The sequence below is a fragment of the Fragaria vesca genome, linkage group LG2 (genome assembly GCF_000184155.1).
Source record: "Fragaria vesca subsp. vesca linkage group LG2, FraVesHawaii_1.0, whole genome shotgun sequence".
Classification (NCBI taxonomy): Eukaryota; Viridiplantae; Streptophyta; class Magnoliopsida; order Rosales; family Rosaceae; genus Fragaria; species Fragaria vesca.
This window is the reverse complement of record NC_020492.1, coordinates 13,372,057-13,384,532: the sequence shown is the minus strand read 5'-3', so window position 1 is coordinate 13,384,532 and position 12,476 is coordinate 13,372,057. Positions and strand designations below refer to the sequence as shown.

Genomic DNA, 12,476 nt, shown 5'->3' with positions numbered 1-12,476 from the left:
GAGAGAGAGAGAGGAAACAAGTAAGTAGAGGAGTGTACTTTCAAAGAAGAACAATGTATGTGTAGAATGTAAAAGTGAGACTACAAATTTCAACTCACTTTAAATTAGTAATGACTACATTGTTTCAATATGTAAAATGAGTGACTACAATAAGAGAAACTCACTCCGAAAGACAATTACATGAGTCCAACGTAGTAAAAGCTTGTTGGGATTGGGAAAAGAAGAACCCAAGAAGAAGTAAATGCAGATAAGCCGTGTATATCATCAAGAAGCTAGACTTCCCAAAATTGACGTTTTTCTTCGTAGGTGGACTGAAATCACTGAATGCGACCCTTAGAAACTACACTACGCTAAGCAGGTAACTGATATGTATAAATGCATTTTATCCATCAAATTATTTTATTTACTCCTTCTGTTGAATTGATTTTGATACGAGAATTGAATTGAACATTACATGGAGGCATATAAGCTGGGGGTTGTCGCATGCTAGTTTCAACAGTGCCACCGTCCTTGACTATGAATGCAGTGTTCATTCCCCAACTCAAGTGTCTCTCAAAATGACAATGCCAAAACCATACCCCTGTAAAAGTAACCATATTAATAATAATTAAATTCATATTATAATTAAGTCATTTAAGTTCATCTTAGTTTGAATAAATTTTGTCAAGATGATTCTTAGAAATGAAAGTAGAGGGGGAAAGGCATACCAGGATTATTTGCTGTGAATCTAATTGCTAACCAGCCATTTTTGGGAACTCCAAAGGTAACTACTTGAGGAGGATCAACCAAATTAAATCCTTTTGGATCAATCTCATTGTCATGATTTCCAAAACCAAATCCGACCACGTAGAAACTGTATCCGTGCATATGCATTGGATGATTCACAGAGCTTTTCATAACATCGGTCCCTTGAAACACAATCTGAACTGTCTCGTTATAATCCAGCATCTTCACCTTCGTCCCTTGCACGGTGAATAAGATATCTTCTTCAAAAGTTTCGTCTGTGAAGTTATAATACTGAGTTGGCTGGTCTGGAAAATCTGTCGTGTACACTCCACTTATGTTCCTACATCACAATGTTGAAATAACGAGCATCGTTTACGTGCAAATGAATCAATGCAAGCGGAAGATGGATCAAATAGAGAGTAATAGATGTACTGTAATTTTGTTTCTCCCATATCAGTTAATAATGAAAATTAAGTACAGAGAAAGGGAAAAAAGTTACCTGTAGTAGGCTTGAAGGACATCTGTGGTATTGAGTGGGAACGCAAAGCTAATATTATTCAAGCTTGAAGTCATTTCCATATCCGTTTTACAGCCTGAATGTTTACAAGGAAGTTCGTTCATGGAAACCACTATAAACATTGAAGTTGTAACATTTAGTGGCACACTTATAGGGTATTCTGGAGTTGCCAAGCTCTTAATTCGGAGAATGAATTCGACTGCAGCTGGGTAGTCCAAGTACATCGGAAGAGTGGTAGGATATAAAGGAGGTTGATATGTATAGTTGCCTGTATATGCAAGGATTGCAGTAACATTGACATGATCAAAGTCGACGACTGCTGCATCCTCACTCGAGTATTGTCTAGCAGCCATATAGTATTGGCCAGGAGCTTGGTTTGCTTCGAGCAAGACATCCATGGCTTGTCCAGGGCTTATAACTATGTAACCTGTGTTTATGGGTTTTATATAGGCTCCATCTAGTCCAACCACAGTGAGGTTGTGGCCACCAACCGCAAAGAAGTGTTCTGCATTAATATTTGCATTGACTATACGAAGCAAATAGGTCTTCCCGTAATCCACCATCCGGCGGTACGTTGTTTCTGCAATTGATATGAAATATTGAGATGATTTCAGTGTCTGAAACATGATCAAGCACACTGTAATTGCGAACGTATTAGCATACCTTTAGAGCATTCACAAAGATCTCCTGGTTCGCCATTTATCGTATATGCATCTGAATGGGGCAAGTCGCCACCGACTTCCATGGCCACATCCACAAGTTCTTTTATATCTCCAAAGTACCAGGATGCTGCATATACGCAAGGATATACAAAACACTGAAAGGTCATTCTGGAGACTCTATTTTCTAACAGTGTAAAATATTTTTCCTCACGTATACAGTTAAATAAGCTTTCAATGATTACCGTAAAACCAATGTTATGAGCCACAGCATGCAATACCAATTATAATTGAAGTGAAAAAGAAAAAAACGTAGTTAATTGAAGTGAATCGTGTATAGGGCGCCATAATATATACCGATTATAAGCGTCGTCTCATCTTCATCTGGTTGTTGAGGGAATGGAAATGTGGTTCCAACAGCGGGCAAGATGACAATAGCACCATGAACTGTGGCTCTGGTCCAGTCACTATGAGCATGCCACCATAGAGTTCCTTCTTCATCGGATAACTGGACTTCATAGGTGAAATTTGTTCCGGGAGCGATTGGACACTGTGTAATGTACTCTGGACCATCTGACCAAGGATTTCTTGGTTGCTTTATTCCATGCCTGTACCATCACATAAGTTTTATGTAGTCATGTATCAACCGAATGCAAATTCTTGATTATGAGATGTTGCATGCATGAATCCTACTCTAATATAATATTCTCTTACTAATTTGATACATAAATGATATATTCTTTATTACGAGATCTGTTTTGTACGTATCACATTAGATTAGATTAGCTGTGTACAAACTACGTACAAGAATATTGATTTATATATATAAAAATATTTCCATGTGACGATTATCTTAAGACCAGTACGTGAGTGACTGACTAGTGTAACCGTAGAAGAAGTATTGGCCGGTGAAGCTCTAATTCTCTGGTTTGAATTCTTGGAGAGGGGGTGGGCCGGGCAGAGATCGCAACTGTATATTATATATATGGTGATATGGCTAGCTAGTCTCAGATCATCTGTGCGACTTCACGACTGTATTGACCATTCTACGTACGTACACGCGCGCAGCTAGCTGAGTTGGTTTTGCCATATAAGGATCGAAGAGCAATGCACTCCTAGATCCATCGACTCTGTTTTCTCTTACATCGATCATAAGCCAAAAGGAGCCTCGATCAACTTTCTTCGATCTTTTTTTTGTTTTGTTTTCTGTATTGAAGAGACTACATATATACACAGAGAGAAAGAGACTGCACAATGCAGCAGCCATATATCAGCTGGGGAGAGGGTATGAGGACTCTTACGGATCGAGAGGTCTGGAAGAGTGAGAGAGAGAGATTTTGAGGGTCTTTCGATCAGTACGTTCTGGAAAATTACAGGTAATATATGCATATGTAAAGATAATTAAAGGGAGTGAGAAGTGAAAATACCAGTGAATAGTGAAACCATAATATCCTTGGTTATGAACATTAACGAAAACTGTATCCCCTTTGTGAACCCGTATCTCTGGACCTGGAAAACTGTCATTTACTACTAAAATGCTCTTCGTGACACAAAGTTTTGTGAACTCTTTCTCCCTTACCTATTTAAACAAGGAAGACATTCATATATATAGATCGATTATAAGAAAATCTATGATCGAATACCGAATCAGCTACTTACAACGAAATCATAGTAATGCACGTCGCCTTGAACCAGCAGGGAGGTGAACTGCGCAATAAGGAAGAGAAACCCCAGAAATTCTGTCGTCACTAACAGACGGTTCTTTTGGGGTTTCATGCTGTTATTTCTTGGGTGAAGCAGACGCCAATTAGCTTTCTGTTCCTGTTTTAGGTGCCAAAGGTGATACAATATATATATATATATATGTATATATACACACATATATATTGTATTCGTTTCTACTGTGTGTATGTATATATATTAGGCATATGCTGATTCGAATGATTCCATTTTTTCGAACAAACAGTCAAGATTAGCTGTTGATTGTATCTTCTAGTCAATTTAGCAAGAGTGTATTGCACTTTGCATTCTTTAAGAGAAAACTGATCATTCAAACCAGAACCACGTACTGCATTCTTTTCCAAGAACAAATAACAAATGACTAAAGCAAAGATCATGCTTTGCACGCTTCAATTCAATGGGCAGATCTAAAACCATCTATGGCTGACGTCGCATAACAACCTTAATGTACATCTTAGACATGCAAGTTGAACGCCCACCATGCCACTGGGATTTTTCTAAGGACATGTTGGAAATTCAAACTATTTTGTATGGCACCACACAGTCACCTACGCAATTACAAATTTGCTTCTCATGAATACACCAATTAATCATACATCCAAAAAAGCCGGATCGAAATGACCGGCATTTCTCATGGCGAATCTACTGGTCCTTGGTTAGGGGAGGTAAGACAACTACTTAGAATAGAGATTCAGTTGTTAGTTCTCTTAATTATTACCTGTCATCAAAGACTTAAACAAGCGATGAGGGAATGGGGGGTAGGGGTTTTGTTTTATAAATTAAAGGTGCTATATCAAGGATCCTAGTTAATTTTGGGGCAGGTAAAGTGGATTGAGCGTATTATTTAAAGGAAATGATGACAATAGCCAAAAGGGGCAAGGGATAATTGAAATGGGAAGACTTAATTGGCTCACTAAAAGTGCAATTTTAAAGATGACATATTGGTCAATTTGCAGAAACAATATTAAAATTCAAATTTACAAACGGAAAAGGAAAAAAATAGACCATTAAAATACGTTAGTCTCATACATTAAAAAATACATAATGTAGTTTCGTTAGCCCAATACCATTTGATTTAATTGTATAAGTCTTCCCTTGTAAATAGGAGGTCGTGAGTTTGACTCACAACATATATACTCGTTGTAGTATTCGAGTTGTAAATAACTAATAAAAAAAGAAGAAGGTAGTTTCGTTAAAAGAATAGAAGAATTATTTTACCTTCTCTTAGGGAAGGGTAAAAGAATGTATGTGCATATAGAGAACAATTTATAACTATTTTTTGCCAAAATATCTTGAAAATAAAAATGAAAATAAATGTGATACTCTGTTTGACCAAAATATCCTAATATTTTGAGTTATTTACAAGAACTTCATGGTGAACTTAACGACGGTGACCAAAGTGATAGACAGTGTTAAAATTGAGTGACAAAAGTGATATTTGTAAAGGTTGAGTGACAAAATGTCAATTAAGTCATAATTCAGTGACCAAATTGATACATCTTCCTAATAAATGTGGTTAAGAAGCATTTATCTTTCACAGTTTCTTAATGATTGTGTCTTAGCTGAGCGAGCCTCATTGGTTTAATATTAGTAAAAACAAATCGAGCTAGGAGAAGAAGTATATGCAATAACCATGTAGGATCACAACCCCATCCCAATCTTAGCAAGAGCCCCATCAAGACTGCAAGGAAAAACAATCGTCTTCGCTACGCCAATAAGTATCACACAACGGTTTGAATGTGTTGTGTGAATTCAATTGAGTTTGTACGTTGTGTGCAAGGATGTATCTAGGATTCGGATATGGGACAGGCTAATTCATTGATGTTCTTCTTTGTTGGGCAAATCCCAAAAAAAATTTGCCTCCATAATCTAACGCTTTTTTTTAAGTATAATTACTAAATCTTTTAGATGCAAAGCAACATAATAAGTAGAATACATAATAAATAAAACACAATCCAAATTTAGTAAAATAAGCAAGAAAGAAAAGGAAAAACATAAAAAAGTGAAAAATGTATGAAACCTACACTACTGCAGCTCGGATTAGGGTCCTCTTATGTGGGAACTACATGACTTAACCAATCTGTGTAGATCTATGTCTACATGATGCATGTTACAATAAGCATCTTCAATTCTTCATCATATCCTTTTTCCACTTTCGATCGTTTTCCGATCAATTATTCATCATATCAGTAGATTTGGTAGCTTTCTTTTTCCAGAAAGACTAAAAGTGAGTAGATTTGATACCTTAATCATTAGATCTGAGTTGGTTCATACACAATTCATATATTGTGTGCTATGTTCCCATAAATCAAATTGCAGCCCACCTAAAGGTCTTTGACTAGATCGACCTTCCAAGTCACAAAAAAAAAAAAAAAAAAAAAAACAAGAGAGAGAGAGAGAGTAGACTGTATTGAACTGCTGGCATTCCTAGTTATTTTGATTTTTTAAGCTCTTAACCGCCTCTCAATAACTCAATTAACATTAAGTGCAATTGATCAGTGTATTGTTACTACTTACTATTTATTTTCACCTCGTCATGTTATGAGCATGTTCCGAATCCGAGCTCTTTATTTTGGAACAAACTTTGGAAGGATAAGGTTCTAGGTAAAGTCAAGGTGTGTGCTTAGAAAGCTGCCTCTAATATTCTTCCCACAAGAAGTAGGCTTAGTGAACGGGGTGTATATATTGACACCCAATGCCCTTTCTATGAGGAGGAGGTGGAGTCACCTATTCATACTCTGAGAGATTGTTCCCATGCATCTGAGTGCCTTCAACTAGCTCAAGTTCCATCGCTGCCGAACACTACCTCGGTATATGACTGGTTAGTTTCAGCTTTATCTGTTCCTACCATATTTCTAATTTTGCTTATGATTCTATGGACAATATGGCGTAATAGGAATCATAAGGTTTGGGAGGGTGAGGTTAAACATGCCTCTAAGATAGTGTCGCTAGCTTTGGGTTGGTGGGAGGACTATAAAAAGGCTAGAAGCTCTTTGAATGCACCAAGGATTATTCTTCGGTCTAGATGGACGAAACCCTCAGTTGAGTTTGTAAAACTTAATGTTGATGCTGCCTTCGATCCAAATTCTGGAAGAACATGGTTAGGAGGAGTTTTCCGTGATCATGAAGGGTTTTGTTTGGGAGCTTTCACCAAGTTCATTGTGTCTGGCAGCTCTCTTCAACATAATGAATTCCTTGCAGTTCTTGAAGGTGTTAGATGGGCGCAAGTACATCATTTGTTGCCACTAGTTGTGGAAACAGATTGTCAAGTACTAGTGAATGTTGTTCAATCAGGTTCATTGGATCACTCTAGCATAGATTTTCGTCTATCTGATTTAAGAGAGAGTCTTCGCCTCGCTTCTAATGCAAGATTGATTTTTGTTAAAAGAGGCTAATTCGGTAGCTCATGCTTTAGCTCAGTATGCTCTGTTTTCTCAGATGAACATAGGTTTTTCCCTTGTAATTCCTCCGCATGTGGAGGAACTTATCTCTTTAGATTGTAATGATCTCTGATCAATGAAAGAAATTTCATTCCCCTCAAAAAAAAAAAAAAAAAAACCTTCAAGTATTTGGCCAGTTATACTGCTAACTCATTCCATTATTCGGAAAATTCTACAATATGTTAATGTATAATATATATCAACTTTGTCTTAAAGTAGTAAAATGAGTCCTTAAAATAGTAATATTAATCCCTAAAATAGTAAAATTAGTCCTTAAAGTTGTAAATTTTTAGTTCAACTTTAGTCCTCATCAAGTAGTAACATGTGTGCTTAAAATGGTAATTGAGTTCTCAACGTGAAAAATAAAAGTTGATACATATTACAGACTCAAATTACCATTTTATGTACTAATATTACCATTTTAAGGATTTATGTCATAACTAATAATATTTACAACTTAAAAGACTCATATTACCACTTTTGAGGACTAATGTTATTACTTTAAGGACTCAATTTATAACTTTAGGACAAAGTGGATGAATGTCATGCATTAACACAACTTAGACCTGAAATAATATTAAGATTCTCTATAATAAATATTTACTCAACTAACCACCAATTAACAAAGAGAGCTCTAATGATTATTCTATTTGCTTCGATATAGCGGTGATGTAACATAAAGATAACTTGATTACTATGAAACATGGTTAGCAAATGCTCAGCTTTCCCATTACGTTGTTGCTGGAGAATAAATCCGACGACACTTATATTCATCATACCACTAGGCGGTAGCGACCATTTCACGAAGTAAAGAACTCGCCGCATATGTAAACTGAGAGAGAACTCTCTCATGTCTATATTATGTTCTATCTTCTTCCTCAATTTAGAATATATGTTAATCTTTTTTCGTAATCCCTCTTATTCTTAATACCTTTAAGCTCTTTGATCTAGATAAAATCCATCTATTTGTCCAAATTGTAAACTCAATCTAAACAGAAGAACATAACAAGAAGAAAATTTATTTTTTGAAGAAACTACTTGTGATTAAGTATGAGAAAGGTATGGATTGAAAAAAGCCTTGAAAAAAATTAGGGTAGAGCTTCGAAAATTTACTATTAATTCATATACTTAATTAGCCTGTACCATTTGATCTAGCGGCATAGTTTCCCCTTAATAAATGGAAGGTCGTGAGTTCAACTCACGAAGTTACAATATTTAATAAAAAAAAAATTAATATACTTAATCTAAATCTATGGGCGCCAAATAAAGATTTACTAACAAATTTTGATCTTTTAATGGGGAAAGGCCCCCGGTGGTCCTTATTAGCTCCGCCAACAATTTAACTTTTTTTTTGTAGGTTCATCTAATGAAGTATTATTGATCATACATTATAAGTTATTTGATGATACATTATTAATTCTGAGTTTGTTCAAGTACAAGAGTAAAGCTTGAAGGGTCATATTCTAAACTTGCGCACAGCGCTTTTTGAGACCGCCCTAGGTATTTATGGCAACTATTATAAGATATTGTTTCTTTTTTTCAAAATAAATAATTTTAATAATAACAGAAAGAAATTACAGCATAATAAAATGACTGGTTGTGGTAGCTACACCACGAGACACATTCCCATAAAGATCCGTAGTTACGGGTCTGTTGCAAACAACAACATCCATGAGCCAAAAGGGCCAAACTTCTAATCCAATTTCATGCTCAAAAAGAGCTACAAAGTCCTGAGAGTAACGATGCAATCTCGCTACGTACCAACACTATAAAGAGTCAATTCCCCTTCTTTAACACCATGTCCAAATACCAGCAGACCACGTATAAAAGCAATCCACACTCATGTTGACAACCATACAACACCGATATTAAAACTGATAATCCCCAAGAAAGGTGCCACCGAACTACCGAAGTAGCACACCGACCAGAACATAACACCTAAACCCTCGCCCAATAGAGGAGGGACATACTAAACATAACAAAAACTATAAACAAACCAAAAAATATAAACCAAAAAGGGACCAAACCTGGCCCAATACCACACCCCAGACCCAAGCCCACCAAGTCAGCCCCATGGAAGGCCCACACCTGCTCCACCCGGCCCAAGAAGGCCACTACCTCATCTCCAACATTCCACCACCGGCGCCGCCACAAAACCTATGCCTCTGTCATCGTCAGAACCCTTCTTGCCACCGTTTTGTCCCTCGGTAAAGCCACTAGCCCCTCATAGAGCCAGAGCCGCCAACGTTCTGAGATAAAACAGAACCGCGGTTGGTCTGTGTAAACACAACGCCACTGTCGTTCGCAGCCTTGCCACGAGACATCGCTTCACGGCTTCAGGGATCCCACTCCACTCGGGTGCTAGATCTTGGCCGCCCTATAGTCTGAGATGCACCAGCCTCCTTACGTCGAACAAAACTGATGTTTTCCTCCATGAAGAGACTGACCGACAAACTCTACCACCATCCGATCACCAAAACAGCTCGTCCGACCGTACTAACCCTACGCCGACGAGGCCAGAATCCAACGCCAACGCAGGGGTGCCGCCGAACAAGCAAACCATAACCCTTTTGCCAAACCATCTCCTGTTTTTACGGAGGAAACCCTACTCGGTACCTACCAAAACTATGGGTGAGTCCCAACATTCTGTCATACGGTCTATAATCAAGCCTTGGCCAGTTCATTGCATGCCCATTGTTGCATGTTCACGTTCTCTGTTTCAAGAAACCGATTGAGCCAAACGTGACTCTTAAATGTGTAACCCGCTTTTTATTTTTTCGGTTTCACTCGGTGGTGGTGGTTCCTCTATAAAGGTACTGTAACGTGAAGCAGGGACTATTTCAATCCTCAACGACTGACAGAAAGTTAACAAGAACACCAGATTTTTAACGTTATGTAAAAACCTCAAAATAGAGGAAAAATCACAGCGGAGCACAAGCTCAGAAAATGAACTCAACTAAATGAATTTGTGTAGAGTCTTACAACTTCTTTGTAAACCCTATACTATTACAAATCCCTATCTGTAGGCAGAACGTCTTCTTCTTTTTTCTTCAATGATCTTCTCTCAACACACAAGAGAATCACAATCACACACACAACAAGTTCAACTCAACAAGGAACAGTTGAACTTGTGCACTCAGATGAGCAGCGGAATAAAACAACTCTCTTTCAAACCCTATGCAAAGATTCACCACGGAAACCCTACGCATATTCTTTTTATATATGACGTCTTTTTTTGTTTCCTTACGCACCACAACTTCTGGTTGTCCATGAAAACTTAATAAAGTCCAAATAGGAAAACTAATTAGTATTAGATCATTAAAATATGGGAAAAAGACCATTTGCACAAAATAGAAAAAGTCAAACCCCATTTCAATGATAATCTTTTTTATTAGCCCATTTGACTACAATGTACTTATTTTAAGCCCAAATACACAAATCTTTATTAAAATATAATAAAATTATATTTTTAAAGACTTTTTTACCCTTAGCATTTACTTAAAGAGAAAAAATGAAAAAGATGGAGGGAACACTTTGCCGGAAGCACACCGGGCTCCGGCGCCAGTCACCGGCGGCCGCATTCCGGTCGCCGGACTTCGAACTCCGGCCGCCGAAATCCGGTCACCGGTGACAGGAATTTTCCGACGGCCGGAAAATTGCAGGCATCCGGTGGCCGGAATTTTCCGAAAATCTCATTGGATTTTTTTAAATGCCATCGAATTTACATGATCTTAACCCAAGTACGAAAAAAAAAGTTTACTACCCCTAGTAAACTTTTACTGGGGGTAGTAAACTCAAAACTGGGGGTAGTAAACTCAAAATAAAGTTTTTCTATGACCATTATACACCTTAAAACAATGAAAAATCAACTTAGATGCAGAAAAATAAAGTTTACTACCCCTAGTAAACTTCGGCTGAGGGTAGTAAACTTGCAATATAGTTTTCCTATGGCCATTATCTACCTTAAAGGAGAGAAAAAATCAACATATATGCGAAAAAATAAAATTTACTACCCCTAGTAAACTTTTACTGGGGGTAGTAAACTTACAAAACAGTATTTTCAAGACCATAATACACACTAAAACAGAGGAAGAACAATTTAGATTCGAAAAACTAAAGTTTACTACCCCCAGTAAACTTTTATTAAGGGTAGTAAACTTGCAAAAAATATTTTCAATGCCATAATACACACTAAAACAGAGGAAGAACAACCTAGATGCGAAAAAATAAAGTTTATTACCCCCAGTAAACTTATACTGGGGGTAGTAAGCTTGCAAAACAATATCTCCAAGGCCATAAGTACACATTAAAAAGGAGAAAAATCAACTTAGATGCAAAAAATAAAATTTACTACCCCTAGTAAACTTTTACTGGGGGTAGTAAACTTGCAAAACAATATTTTCAAGGCCATAATACATACTAAAACAGAGGAAGAACAATTTAGATTCGAAAAAACTAAAGTTTACTACCCCCAGTAAACTTTTATTGGGGGTAGTAAACTTGCAAAACAATATTTTCAAGGCCATAATACAGACTAAAACAGAGGAAGAACAACTTAGATGAAAAAAAATAAAGTTTACTACCTCCATTAAACTTTTACTGAAGGTAGTAAACTTGCAATCTATTATTTTTAGAGAAAAATCAACACACAAGCAAATAATAGAAAATTACTAACCCTAGTAATTTTTATATTTTAAAAATTACTACCCCTAGAAAATCAACACACAAGGTTCGAATCCGTCGTAGCAGATCGGCTAGGCCTTGTTCGCCAGCAACTTCTTGAGCTCCTCATCTTGGACACACTCCTCTGCGATACTCCTCAAGATATCGTACTTCTCAACCAAGCTCAACCTTCACCGTAAACACAGTTTCGAAGTCAGTTCAAATTAGTAAGAGCAAATGCAGAAGAGGAAGAGAGAGAGAAAGCGGCGGAGACTTACGAGAAGGATGGAGTAGCGGACGAGCTAGAGGGCTGAGATTCGGCAGCGACCGACGATGGTATGACCTCGTCGGAGATCGACATGGATTTGACTTCGTCGGCGGCGAGTTGCTCTGGTGCTTCGGTTGCGGGGATTAGGCGGAGGAGAGGATAAGCTCGTCGGAGATGGTGGAGGAGAGGATGAGGTCGCCGGCGATGGATCTGTGAGTGAGAGTTAGAGAAAGAGAGGTTTGCAGATCCTTCGTTAGAGAGTCATCGATGTCGAGGCATTGGTCGGCATCGGTGAGGCTTTGATCGGCATTAGGCTTGCTTCGGCGAGGCATGGCTGGCTTCAGATCTCGTGGAGGATGTGAGTGAGAGAGAGAGAGAGAGAGAGAGAGAGAGAGAGAGAGAGAGAGAGAGAGAGAGAGAGAGAGAGAGAGAGAGAGAGAGAGAGAGAGAGAGTAGTAGAGTAG

At 37.7% G+C, this 12,476-nt stretch overlaps 1 protein-coding gene across 1 annotated transcript; it reads right to left on the bottom strand.

Annotated features, from left to right (window-relative positions):
* Positions 1 to 389: 389 nt before the first annotated feature.
* On the bottom strand, positions 390 to 3,678 carry LOC101304838 (putative laccase-9-like). Its single transcript, XM_004292452.1, has 7 exons — positions 3,562 to 3,678; positions 3,330 to 3,481; positions 2,260 to 2,510; positions 1,907 to 2,032; positions 1,226 to 1,823; positions 708 to 1,066; positions 390 to 580 (listed from the first exon to the last, which is right to left on the bottom strand). Exons 1-7 carry the CDS (start codon positions 3,676 to 3,678, stop codon positions 390 to 392), a joined length of 1,794 nt encoding a protein of 597 aa, XP_004292500.1.
* Positions 3,679 to 12,476: the final 8,798 nt, after the last annotated feature.